The 14,124-nt window shown below is 41.0% G+C and overlaps 1 protein-coding gene across 2 annotated transcripts; it reads right to left on the reverse strand.

The window, feature by feature from the left end:
- Positions 1 to 5,724: 5,724 nt before the first annotated feature.
- LOC122939682 lies at positions 5,725 to 10,375 on the reverse strand. 2 transcript variants are annotated; one of them, XM_044295846.1, is made up of 6 exons: positions 10,270 to 10,375; positions 10,118 to 10,180; positions 9,367 to 9,474; positions 8,967 to 9,180; positions 8,732 to 8,891; positions 5,725 to 6,322 (listed from the first exon to the last, which is right to left on the reverse strand). In XM_044295846.1, the coding sequence occupies exons 1-6, from the start codon at positions 10,366 to 10,368 to the stop codon at positions 6,271 to 6,273; spliced, it is 696 nt and encodes a 231-aa protein (XP_044151781.1). In that variant the 5' UTR covers positions 10,369 to 10,375; the 3' UTR covers positions 5,725 to 6,270. The 2 variants fall into 2 exon arrangements, with proteins under 2 accessions (XP_044151781.1, XP_044151782.1); XM_044295847.1 differs by lacking the exon at positions 5,725 to 6,322 and adding an exon at positions 7,354 to 7,474.
- Between the last annotated feature and the right edge of the window lie 3,749 nt (positions 10,376 to 14,124).

The raw sequence follows: 14,124 nt of genomic DNA on the forward strand, positions 1-14,124 counted from the left end.
ATTCTTTAGAAATGTTGGCCCATATTGATAGGATAGCATCTTGCAGTTGATGGAGATTTGAGGGATGCACATCCAGGGCACGAAGCTCCCGTTTCACCACATCCCAAAGATGCTCTATTGGGTTGAGATCTGGTGACTGTGGGGGCCATTTTAGTACAGTGAACTCATGTTCAAGAAACCAATTTTAAATGATTCAAGCTTTGTGACATGGTGCATTATCCTGCTGAAAGTAGCCATCAGAGGATGGGTACATGGTTGTCATGAAGGGATGGACATGGTCAGAAACAATGCTCAGGTAGACCGTGGCATTTAAACGATGGCCAATTGGCACTAAGGGGCCTAAAGGGTGCCCAGAAAACATCCCCCACACCATTACACCACCACCAGCCTGCACAGTGGTAACAAGGCATGATGGATAAATGTTCTCATTCTGTTTACGCCAAATTCGGACTCTACCATTTGAATGTCTCAACAGAAATTGAGACTCATCAGACCAGGCAACATTTTTCCAGTCTTCAACAGTCCAATTTTGGTGACCTTGTGCAAATTGTAGCCTCTTTTTCCTATTTGTAGTGGAGATGAGTGGTACCCGGTGGGGTCTTCTGCTGTTGTAGCCCATCCGCCTCAAGGTTGTGCGTGTTGTGGCTTCACAAATGCTTTTCTGCATACCTCGGTTGTAACGAGGCATTTTCGCCCACAGGACTGCCGCATACTGGATGATTTTCCCTTTTCACACCATTCCTTGTAAACCCTAGAAATGGTTGTGCGTGAAAATCCTAGTAACTGAGCAGATTGTGAAATACTCAGACTGGCCCGTCTGGCACCAACAACCATGCCACGCTCAAAATTGCTTAAATCACCTTTCTTTCCCGTTCTGACATTCAGTTTGGAGTTCAGGAGATTGTCTTGACCAGGACCACAACCCTACATGCATTGAAGCAACTGGCATGTGATTGGTTGACTAGATAATCGCATTAATGATAAATAGAACAGGTGTTCCTAATAATTCTTTAGGTGAGTGTAGATGCCTTCAGTGTGCTTTCTGCATGAGTATGTATATCCTCTTCCACTCCTCTATTATGACATCACGGAGCTGGTGGATGTTAGAGACCTTGCACTCCTCCACCTTCTGTTTGAGGATGCCCCACAGAGGTCTTCAGACAGGATTGGCCAATCCAGCACCTTTACCTTCAGTATCTTTAGCAGGCAGTGCTCGTCCTGGAGGTGTGTTTGGGGTAGTTATGTTGGAATACTGCCCTGCAGCCCAAGGAAGGGGATCATGTGCTGCTTCAGTAAGTACATGTTGGCATTCATGGTTCCCTCAATGAACTGCAGCTCCCATAGCGAGCAACACTCATGCAGCCCCAAATCATAGCACTCTCACCACCATGTTTGACTGTAGGCAAGATACACTTGTCTTTGTACTGCTCACCTGGTTGCCGCCACACACACTTGACACTATCTGAACCAAATAAGTTTATCTTGGTCTCATCGGACCACAGTACATGGTACCAGTAATCCATGTCCTTAGTCCGCTTGTCTTCAGTAAATTGTTTGCGGGCTTTCTTTTTTTTTTTGTATTATTGTCTTTTATTAAATTTTTTATTTAAAATGAGAAAACGATACAGCAATGAATATCAACATGTCTGCATAAGAGTCAACAAAGTAGACATAATAAGCACGTGCATCATAAATATAAAGAAGATTGAGCCATTACATAGTAATGATTTTTAAAGTGACAAACATATAGAATCATAGTGGCATATAAAGATTACATTGTATCTTAAATGTTTGTCCAAAATTAAATGGACCGGTTAATAACTAGTAAGAGATATAAAGGAAGTATAACAAACAAAGACAAGACAATAAACAAGGGGAAAGGAGATTGTGTGTCCAGAAAGCAACTTTGTAATGTCACAGAAGCGTATCAGTATAATCATCCCAGGGCTTCCAGACTTTGTCAACTTCGTTCAACTTGATTGGTCATGAGGACAGCTAAGTATTCCATTCTTATAACATCTAAAACACTTGTTGTAAGGTCCAAACGATTAGGCCTGTCGTGTCGTTTCCAAAAACTAGCTATAAGGCGTCTAGCAGCTTTCAATATGTGCAGTACAAGTAATAAATTAGTTTTTTTTTTCCAGTGGAGAGGGAGGCATATTTAACAAATACAGATAAGAGTTTAAGGGGAACTCAACACCTATTTGTAAAAGAATCTCCTGTGTCTCTTTCTAAAATGGGTGTAATGAGGAACACTCCCAGAAGATGTGGAACAATGACCCTAGTTCCGTTCCACATCTCCAGCATCTATCTGATATTTTAGGATCAAAAAGCCTCAACTGTTGAGGGGTGTGATACAAGAACATCAAAAGTTTATTAAAAATCTTTAAATGTGGCACAAGTGGAAGTTAAAGCTGCTCTTTCCCATATTATTTTCCATTCACCCAGAGATATGTCACGTCCTATGAACGTTTCCCATTTGGAAATATATGAGTGTCTGAGTGGTGTGGAAGGGTCCGGAGAGGACAGTATAATATAGTAGAGTCTGAAAGTTTGCACAACTTCTCAAACGCCCTTGGTGTAGAGACCTGTGTAGCATTAAATAAACTAGTGAACAAATGCTGAATTTGCAGATGTTGATATCTAGAGGCCTCTGGTAAGTGGTAAGTGGTACGTGGAGGTAAGGTGTCAAAAGGTATAATCTTCAAAGTCCTATAATCCACTATAGCTGCAAAGCGGAATATCCTTTTGGAAAACCAGGACTTAAAAAAAGAAACCTCCATACCAGCAGGAAATAGCGGATTAAATAGCAAGGATATCATGGATGAGTTGTCAGACACTAGAGACAATCTCTGTCTACAAAATTTCCAAACAGTATACGTATGACACATAGGCCCCTTCGGTGTCTGGGCAGTTGGTATACAAGACCATATTAAGGCATTGGGATGTATCGGGGCAATCCATAATTTCGCAAAATCCATCCATCTGGAATACGCAGAGGTTCGACCAAGCAGGGATACACCTTAAATGCGTTGCCGAATAATATTTAGTGATATCAGGTAGCCCCAGACCACCCTACGATTTGGGGCCTGTAAGAGTACCACATAGAATCCTGTGTTTCTTTCCATTCCAGATGAATTTAAGGATTGAGGATTGAAGACCTCTTGGAATAGGGACCAGAAGGGTCTCCCACAAATATAACAACTTTGGTAGTATGGACATTTTTACCACTGCTATTTGGCCAAATAGAGAAAGGGGTAGAGGCTTCCACTTAGTCATAAGGGCCATTATCTGTTGGAAAGGGGGGGGGGGGGGATTATAAGTATAGAGAGATGCGTATTTCTGAGTTAAGTGTACACCCAAGCATTTTAAAGTATTGTTGGTCAATTTAAAAACTGAAGTTTTCCCTCAGATCACTCAACCTGTCAGGTGGAATGTTCAATGGGAATGCCTCCGTTTTTGTAGTATTAACTTTATATCCTGACAGTTTGCTATAATCCTCTAACAACTTGAATAGATTCGGAAGGGTAACATGAAGGTGTGTTAGAGTAAGAAGGACATCTACAAAGAGACAGCTTGAAGTCTACATGGTTTACTTTTACTCCATGAATATCAGGGTGTAATCGGACAGGCTCAATGCATAGTACAAAAAGAAGAGGAGAGAGCAGGCAGCCCTGCCTTGTGCCATTAAAAATATGTATCTTACCGGATTGGGCATGGGTCATTTTGATAACAGCTGTAGGTTGGGTATATAGCACACGAAGTGCAGTTACAAAGGGACCACCAATCGCAAAACCCTGCAAGGTTGAAAAGATGAAAGGCCAGCTTAACCGGTCAAATGCTTTCTCCGCATCCAGGCTTAATAATAAGCCCTGATGCTCAGTTTTTGAAACAATGTCAATTAAGTCTATAGCCCTCCTTGTGTTATTTCCTCCCTGTTGATTCAACACAAATCCCACTTGATCCTTATGAATTAATTGGGGGAGCAGTATTGAGAGTCGATTCGCGAGAATTTTAGTAAAGATTTTCACACTCCATTTGATCCCTACAAGGCTTTGGGATGAGGGTGATACAAGACTAACATTGAGGCTGGTATTGGTGCACCTTATAGAAAAGAGTTCAACAATACAATCATATGTGGGAACGCTGTGTACTCATCCCTAGCATCATGCGATCTCATCCCCTCACAGATACTGTCCCCGCCCATCTCCCCATGCCGCCCTTTTATCTCCTCAAACAAGCCCATCACTCTTGACCCCCCCCCCCCCTTGCCTTAACTGGTGCTCTTTATATTATAGTTTATAATATATGGTATATTACATAATATAATTTCCATTTATTTTTATTTTCATTACTATCTATAATTATTTTTACTATCTATTCATTATTTATTTCATTGTATTCACGCATTAATGTACTCATTCATCCATTTATATTTACATCCAAATCTAAGCCTGAATGACCCTCCTCGTGACGGTCATACTATTATTATTATTCCTTTTATCATAGATTTTGGTAAGCTTACACCCATCAGTGTGTTCTTATTTTGTATGACTATGTATATGTTTTTTAGACTTGAAAAAGGGGTCCGCAGAACCCTGAAATGAGTTGTCACATCAACAATAAAAAAAAAATTATTGGTTTGTAAAATTCTGGTTGCGTTATTGCGCTTATGGTCCACCCCTCCACTCGACCTCCGAGTCCAGTGGATACATACCACATGTGGGATAAGAACAGATGTAAACGTTTTATAATAAAGATAAGGTAACCCATCTGGTCCAGGGGATTTGCTATTGGGGAGCTGCTTTATTACCTCTTCAACCTCTTCCGCTGTGATCTGAGTATTCAGGGAAGCTAGAGCCTCTGTTGAGATCTTGGGTAAGTTGCATTGACTTAAACAATATGAGAATAACCTTTGACAGTATGCACTATTAGAGGGTAGTTGCCGTGGGAGCGCACAGAGAGCTTTGTAATATTTTGGAAAAAGGTCTGATATAACTTTAGGATTGTATGCAATGTTACCATATAACTGTCTTATAACTGTAGGTGACCCTATATTATTGGTGTCGCGGAGCAGACGTGCCAAAACTGTGTGTGGTTTGTTTCCCCATGCGTAAAAGCATTGATGGGAGTATAAGAGCAATTTTTCCGTTTTCGCAAGAGCCAAGTCCCTCGGTCTAGCCCGGAGAATGACAATGCGCCGTAATAAATGCAGTGAGCCCCGCGACCCCAATTGAGTCTCTAAAGTTTTTAATTGGTCAATAATGAAAGCGTATTTTAAGTTGCGATCTTTTTTAAGTTTAGAGCCAATTGCTATACAGTTACCCCTAAAAACAGCTTTATGCGCCTCCCACAGGATAGACACCTCAGAGACCAAAGGCTGGTTAATAGAAAAGTATTCAGATAAAGTGTTCTGAAGCTCTTGCCTAGGTATGGGCCTAGTGAGAAGGGTATCGTTCATGCGCCAATGACAGATCTTGGTGGGTTTTTTTTTTATAGTGTTCAAATGAATGAAGATTGGGGCATGATCCGACTATGTGATATTTCCTATATCTGCATTTGCTAACAATCTAAGAGTGGGTATGTTACCAAAGAAATAATCAATGCGAGTGTGTGTACTATGAGGGTGAGAAAAGAAAGTGTACATTTTAGATGTAGGATAGTTAAATCGCCATAGGTCATACAATGCGAATTTCCGAACCAAGCATCTAAAGAGGCGCGAGAGTCTACGTTGTGACTGTGGAACTATTTTTCTGCCAAGGATAACCTATCTAGACATTCAGAAAAAGACATTAAAATCTCCTCCGACTACCAGTGCTGCTGGAACATAATGGGATAGTTTCAACAGAGCGTTTCTTAAAAAAGGAATTTGCCCACAGTTCGGGGCATATAGGTTGCATAGAACAAGGGGGGTTCCCTGTAGGGAAGCCTGAAGGATAACTTATTTGCCCATTAGATCCGAAACCGAGGATTCAACCTGCAGCAGATAAAAGAATAGCCACCCCCGCTGTCTATCTGAGAAAGCAGAATAGATTCGCGGAAATGATCTGGCTGCAAACTGGAAGGTACCACTTTGATCAAAGTGGGTCTCCTGAAGGAAAACTACCTCTGCCTTCTGCGAACGACATTCAGTCAGGGCCAGCCTTCTTTTTGCATTAGAGTTGAGGCCTTTGACATTTAATGACATGCATTTAATAATTATTATATTGTAGGGATAGTACCGTACTTATTGTCTAGTGCATATAAAGAATTCCTCCAGGAGAGCCAGGTTCAAAAGGACCCACTCCACGTCTGTGGTACTTTGCTGCGACTTGCATAATTTCTGCAAAAGAGATGGGAGGGAGGGAAGAACATGAAGGAGAAAGGGAATACAAAAGACTACTAGTGGACAATATTGAACTTGAGACTGTTCCAATCATTGGGCCTAGTGTCCAGGTTGAGTCAACACATAACTATCTCAGAGCCCTGTCTATCTTCCCCATCTACAAAGGGAGAGGAAGAGGGCAGGTAGAATGACCCATGATATAGGACCATGACTGGACTCTCTTTGCAAGAAGTTACAAGTGGAACAGTTCAAGAAATGAAAAACGATGTAAAAAAGCATATTAATAATAAACCAGATACTGTAAATTATGAAAAGAAAAAAACAGTATTAACCACCTCAGCTCCCCTAGCTTAAACCCCCTTAATGACCAGACCACTTTTTACAATTCTACACTACACTACTTTCAAATGAATTTTACCTCCTTTTCTTCTCACTAATAGAGCTTTCATTTGGTGGTATTTCATTGCTGCTGACATTTTAACTTTTTTTTATATTAATAAAAATTGACCGAAATTTTTGCAAAGAAATGACATTTTTCACTTTCTGTTGTAAAATGTTTCAATTAAAACTACATTTCTATATAAATTTTTCTCTAAATGTATTGTTCTACATGTCTTTAATAAAAAAAATGCAATAAGTGTATATTTACTGGTTTGGGTAAAAGTTACAGCGTTTACAAACTATGGTGCAAAAATGTGAATTTACACACTTTGACTTTCTGAGCACCTGTCATGTTTCCTGAAGTTCTACAATGTCCAGACAGTAGAAACACCCCACAAATGACCCCATTTCGGAAAGTAGACACACTAAGGCTTCGTTCACATCACCGTTTGGCTTTCCATTCTATTTTTAATCCGTTCAAAATAACGGAAATGAGTACAATAACGGAAAGCCAACGGACATTAACGGACAATATATATTCCGTTAATTTAACGGATAGACAAAGCGGATCCGTTAAAAAAACTGACATGTATCCGTTTGCATTCCGTTATTCATCTTTTTTTTTTTTTATATTCATTAGTTTCCTCCCACTTTTAGACAGTATATATACATGGATATGTCCTTGTACAATTTCAGTTCTGGCTGTTTAGGGATTGCAAGCTTGAAATGCAGCCGGCTGATAGTTTTTTTTCGTTGGATTACTTTATCCTAAGGATGAAATGGAAACAAAGGAAATTACAATGCCAGAGAAGAAGATATTGGGTTCATCCAATAACCTCAGCACGATGCACAAGAGGAGTATTCTCCACTTTATATCAAGATCTTCGCCGTCACCCAGAATGTTTTTTTGATTATCTACGTATGAGTGTGTCAAGCTTTGACCATCTTGTGCAGAAACTACAACAACGTCTACGTAGAAGGAATAACAAATTCAGATAAAAAAACGTGTCACCAGAAGAACGCTTAATGGTTACCCTATGGTAAATTAACTTTTTTTCACTTTTTTTTTCAAGAGCTTTGATATGATGTTCATGAACATGTGCAAACATGAATATTTTTTTTTGGGTGGTATCCACTTTATTGACCTTGGGGACTGCTGGAGCCTTTGTCAGTGTCGTGTTGAATGTTGTGCAGGAGTCGGTGGCCGTGGAGTGTGTAGCGAATGACTGTCAGACACCTGAGATGAATGGGGTGAATGTGAAGTACATGGAGTGGTAAAAGTGTGAGGAGTTGGAAAGAAAGAGGGAGAAACGCTACTCGCAGTATAGGTTGGAGTACTGGACAGAGAGGGGGGATTGGATCGGCAAGTGGCGAAAGAAGTGGAGGAGGATAAGGCATTGGTTGATTTAAATACGATGGGCCATAAGACTGCAGTCTGTGAAAGGAGGTATTTGGAGGTTCGTAGTATTGGTATGGGGCATAGGAATGTGGTGTGTGGGAAAAGACGGTGCTGGGGGATATGTCTGGGCTGGGGGGCGGTACACAAAATACAACATTGTTTGCGTCAATGCCATCCGACATTGAAAATTCTGTTCCAGAGACAGACTATCCATCCACGGAGCAAGAGTTAAAAGAAAACTCTGATTAGGAGTAAGGGGATCCGGCCGGCCCGCCCCCTCCAGCGTCCGGATGTGGTTCAAAAGCTCATCCTTATTCCTAAACATGTTTTCCTCTACTCTCTTCAAATTGTCCCTTACAATTTTTACTAGGGCTTCTAGCTCCGCAAATATTCACCTACCTGTTCAACGCCTCCTACGTACTCCTGCAAAAGCACTGTCTACTGGATGTTCTGCAGTTTCCATAGGGGCAGATGGAACAGGTAGGGGATAGTCTGTTTTCTGGAACAGGATTTTCCCTGACAGAAGCTCCAGCAGCCTGTTCTGTGTCCTCTTCCAGGGGCTGAAGAGTGTTTTGCCCTTGGCAAAATGTAATCACAAAATATTAAACTACAAGTGGAATACTTACTGCATCATTTCTGCAGACCTTCTCAGGAACTGCAGCAGGGGAGCGTAGCGGTATGGCCGACTGTTCCTCGACCCAGAACCGCTCGGAAGGTTTTTTTCGGTGTGGAGGTCGCGGATAAATCGATCCCTCATGGACCTCCACCGAATCACTACGATCTCCCCTATTGAATTAAAATGCTAATTTATTATACATACAAATAACATCAAAGGTTATGTTGGCACTGTAATCAACTTACCACAAGCCTGTTGTCGATGGTCAGTCATATTCTCCCAGTTTTCCAAGAGGGCTCTAAAAATTTCAGACCACAGACGCCGGGTTGCTATGTGGTCCGCATGAAGCCGCTGGGACTGGTCCCATAGTGCCGGTCTCTCCTCCACAAAATGGATGAGGAGTTCCTGGTCAAAATGGATGTTTGTTGGAACATCCTCACCCGAGTGGCTTCTGGAACCCTATAGACAGTTATAATTATTAATGAAGTTAACACTCTGGCTGTGGTGAAACTCTTCCAGGATGCACACTTCATAGGTGTTCTTGGAACATCATATGTAAGAATGGAACATGGTGTGAGTTGTAGTTTCACCGCTACTGGAGTGGCAGAGATTGAACATCTATAACGAAAGCTAATATATACTCACAGTCCCACAGCGACCACGGGCATGACCTCCACGAAGAGATCTCCTTCCACGACCCCTAGGAACTGTGCCACGTGGTCTTGTTGCTGGAGGAGAAATGACTGCCTCCTCCTAAAGTTAATAGAAATGGTTCAAAATTATTATGCTGTAAACTTTATAAGAAACATAGAAACATAGAATGTGTCGGCAGATAAGAACCATTTGGCCCATCTAGTCTGCCCAATATATCTGAATCCTATGAATAGTCCCTGGCCCTATCTTATATGAAGGATAGCCTTATGCCTATCCCATGCATGCTTAAACTTCTTCACTGAATTTGCAGCTACCACTTCTGCAGGAAGGCTATTCCATGCATCCACTACTCTCTCAGTAAAGTAATACTTCCTTATATTACTTTTAAACCTTTGCCCCTCTAATTTAAAACTGTGTCCTCTTGTGGTAGTTTTTCTTCTTTTAAATATGCTCTCCTCCTTTACCGAGTTGATTCCCTTTATGTATTTAAAAGTTTCTATCATATCCCCTCTGTCTCTTCTTTCTTCAAAGCTATACATATTAAGGTCCTTTAACCTTTCCTGGTAAGTTTTATCCTGCAATCCATGTACTAGTTTAGTAGTTCTTCTCTGAACTCTCTCTAGAGTATCTATATCCTTCTGGAGATATGGCCTCCAGTACTGCGCACAATACTCCAAGTGAGGTCTCACCAGTGTTCTGTACAGCGGCATAAGCGTCTCTTTCCATTGCTATTCAAGTATACCTGTCTTGGCTCGTGAGTACTTGTCCTGCCCACATCTGTTGACGGTTGTCTTTGGCTGAATTCCTATAAAACAATATACATTTTTTTTTAATCTAGTGTTGAAGTAGTATTTAGTATTAGGATATAGTATGCCCCATTTTCTAAATACATACTGTCTCCATTTGGGAGTGTGTCCTCTCCGTTTCATCCTGTGACCCGCTAGATAATGATTGTTTTGTGACATTTCTGTAAAAATAATTGCTTTGTGACATTTCTGAAAAAAATAGTCATACTGGATTTTAGTAATTATATAAAAAAAATACATTGACATCAATTATTCAACACGTGTCATGATGGAAAAGAAAGAACACAGACCTGTTCCCATACTGCGAACATTGCACTTGCAGGATAGCAAGCTATATTTTAGGCATGAAAAAAAAAAACTTTTGTCACATTATATTTTGTCACAATATATTTATTAATGATCTTGTAGAAGGCTTGCATAGTAAAGTGTAAATTTTCGCAGATGACACTAAACTGTGTAAAGTAATTTACACTGATGAGGACAGTATACTACTACAGAGGGATCTGGATAGATTGGAGGCTTGGGCAGATAAGTGGCAGATGAGGTTTAACACTGACAAAAGTTATGCACATGGGAAGGAAAAATGCAAGTCACCCGTACATACTAAATGGTAAAACACTCGGTAACACTGACATGGAAAAGGATCTAGGAATTTTAATAAACAGCAAACTAAGCTGCAAAAACCAGTGTCAGGCAGCTGCTGCCAAGGCCAACAAGATAATGGGTTGCATCAGAAGGGGCATAGATTCCCGTGATAAGAACATAGTCCTACCACTTTACAAATCGCTAGTCAGACCACACATGGAGTACTGTGTACAGTTCTGGGCTCCTGTAAACAAGGCAGACATTGCAGAGCTGGAGAACGTCCAGAGGAGGGCATCTAAAGTTATAACTGGAATGAGGCAACTACAGTACCCTGAAAGATTATCAAAATTAGGGTTATTCACTTTAGAAAAAAGATGACTGAGGGGAGATCTAATTAATATGTATAAATATATCACGGGTTAGTACAGAGATCTATCCCATCAGCTATTTATCCCCAGGACTGTGACTGTGACGAGGGGACATCCTCTGCGTCTGGAGGAAAGAAGGTTTGTACATAAACATAGAAAAGGATTCTTTACGGTAAGAGCAGTGAGACTATGCCTGAGGAGGTAGTGATGGTGAGTACAATAAAGGAATTCAAGAGGGGCCTGGACGTATTTCTGGAGCTTAATAATATTACAAGCTATAGCTACTAGAGAGGGGTCGTTGATCCAGGGAGTTATTCTGATTGCCTGATTGGAGTCGGGAAGGAAGTTTATATTCCCCTAAAGTGGAGAAAATTGGCTTCTACCTCACAGGGTTTTTTTTTTTTTTGCCTTCCTCTGGATCAACTTGCGGGATAACAGGCCGAACTGGATGGACAAATGTCTTTTTTCGGCCTTATGTACTATGTTACTATGTTACATTGGGCAATTGATTCCAATAAGCGTGCCTGTATATCAGACAGAAAACTATAGGTTCGTACATTCATCAGACAAGCAAACATCAAGCCGCATACCGATTGTCTTGAACGTGTATGCTATATGCCAGACATGGCCAACCTGAGGCTCTCCAGCTGTTGCAAAACTTCAACTCCCAGCATGCTCAGACTGCCTACAGCTGCATCAGCCTGCAGCAGGGCATGGTGGGAGTTGTAGTTTTACAACAGCTGGAGAGCCACAAGTTGGCCATGCCTGCTATATGCCCAATACGACCATTTTTAAAGTGGAGGCACTGATCAGAGATTGCACGGAAACATGCGCAAAATGGAGTGCACGGGCTCTGTTCTTATGTGTTGTGAAACCATTGTGTGCAGTTCACAGTATGGTCACAGAGCCATAACATAGTACTGTACATTAAAGCACAGGGGCGAAAAAACAGCACACACATGGTGGCTATGTCCATGGTATTCAATGGATTGCTGTTGATGTGGACAGATGTGGCTGACATTCCTATATGCAAATATTTCATGCTATCCTGCAGCATTACATTTGTAGGAACATGATTTTACACTTTTTTAAATTTGCATTAAACTTTTACTTACTTTTTTTGACTAGAAATTCTTTCTGCAGTTTGATCTCATCTAGTAGCTTTTAAAATGGTCGCTGGGAGGGTCAGGTGACGGTCACATGTTCTTTTTTCAGTCACTAGAGAACTTTTGCAGACAGAAGACTTTTCCATTTGAGCATGCTCATAACTAAAAACGGAACAGAATAACGGAGTGCATACAGGATCACATACAATGTACTCCGTTTCAATCCGTTACTCATTGACTACAATGCAAAAAGTAACGGATACATTGAGAATCCGTGATTTAAGATGGGAGAAAAAGTCCTGTATCTAGGATTATTTTTTCCGTTTAAATTAATGTACAGATGACGGAATAGTGCCAAACGGAGTGTAACTGACAGTTTATGCAATCAATACAAGTGAATGGGAGTTAAAACGGAGTCATTATTTTCCGTTTTATTCATCCTCAGACAGAAGAATATAACGGAAAGCGGAACGGTGATGTGAACGAAGACTAAGGTATTTGCTGATGGGCATAGTGAGTTCATGGAAGTTTTTATTTTTTGTCACCAGTTAGCGGAAATTCTCATATTCCACTAACTTGTGACAAAATATTTTTTACATGAACTCACCATACCCCTCACGGAATACCTTGGGGTGTCTTCTTTCCAAAATGGGGTCACTTGTGGGGTATTTATACTGCCCTGGCATTTTAGGGGACCTAAAGTGTGAGAAGTAGTTTGGAATCCAAATGCGTAAAAATGCCCTGTAAAATCCTAAAGGTGCTCTTTAGAATATGGGCCCCTTTGTGCACCTAGGCTGCAAAAAAGTGTCACACATGTAGTATCGCCGAACTCAGAAGATGTAGGGCAATGTGTTTTGGGGTGTATTTTTACATATACTCATGCTGGGTGACATGAATATCTCTGTAAAAGACAACTTTTCCCATTTTTGTATACAAAGTTGTCATTTTACAGAGATATTTATATCACCCTGCATGGGTATATGTAAAAATACATCCCAAAACACATTCCCCTACTTCTCCTGAGTACGGCGATACCACATGTGTCACACTTTTTTGCAGCCTAGGTGCGCAAAGGGGCCCAAATTCCAATGAGTATCTTTTAGGAGGGCATTTTTGAGGTCACGCTTTAGGGCCCCAAAAATGCCAGGGCAGTATAAATACCCCACATGTGACCTCATTTTGGAAAGAATACACCCCAAGGTATTCCATGAGGGGCATGGCAAGTTCATAGAAGTTTTTTTTGTTGTTTTTTGGCACAAGTTAGCGGAAATTGTTTTTTTTTTTCTCACAAAGTCTCCCTTTCCGCTAACTTGTGGCAAAAAGTTCAATCTCCCACGGACTCAATATGCCCCTCAGTGAATACCTTGGGGTGCCTACTTTCCGAAATGGGGTCATTTGTGGGGTGTGTTTACTGTTCTGGCATTTTGGGCAGGACTAAATTGTGAGCAACCCTGTAAAGCCTAAAAGGTACTCGTTGGACTTTCGGCCCCTTTACGCACCTAGGCTGCAAAAAAGTGTCACACATGTGGTATCGCCGTACTCAGGAGAAGTAGGGCAATGTGTTTTGGGGTGTATTTTTACATATACCAATGCTGGGTGAGAGAAATATATCTGTCAAATGACAACTTTGTATAAACATATGGTAAAAATTGTCTTTTAGAGAGATATTTCTCTCACCCACCATGGGTATATGTAAAAAAGACACCCCAAAACACATTGCACTACTTCTCCTGAGTACCACATGTGTGACACTTTTTTGCAGCCTAGGTACCTTTTAGAAGGGCATTTTTAGGCATTTGGATTCCATACTTCTTCTCACGCTTTAGGGACCATAAAATGCCAGGGCAGTATAAATCCCCCACAAGTGACCCCATTTTGGAAAGA

This window comes from Bufo gargarizans, chromosome 5 (genome assembly GCF_014858855.1).
Source record: "Bufo gargarizans isolate SCDJY-AF-19 chromosome 5, ASM1485885v1, whole genome shotgun sequence".
Lineage (NCBI taxonomy): Eukaryota > Metazoa > Chordata > Amphibia > Anura > Bufonidae > Bufo > Bufo gargarizans.

Excerpts from the sequence above, each read along its gene's own strand:
- LOC122939682 (XM_044295846.1), bottom strand. The coding sequence starts at position 10,368 with ATGTCACAAAGCAATTATTTTTACAGAAATGTCACAAAACAATCATTA. Across the intron at positions 9,475-10,117 it reads GTACTCACGAGCCAAGACAG|GAGGAGGCAGTCATTTCTCC; the intron begins GTATACTTGAAT and ends TATTAACTTTAG. Across the intron at positions 6,323-8,731 it reads AGGTCTGCAGAAATGATGCA|AAATTATGCAAGTCGCAGCA; the intron begins GTAAGTATTCCA and ends TCTCTTTTGCAG.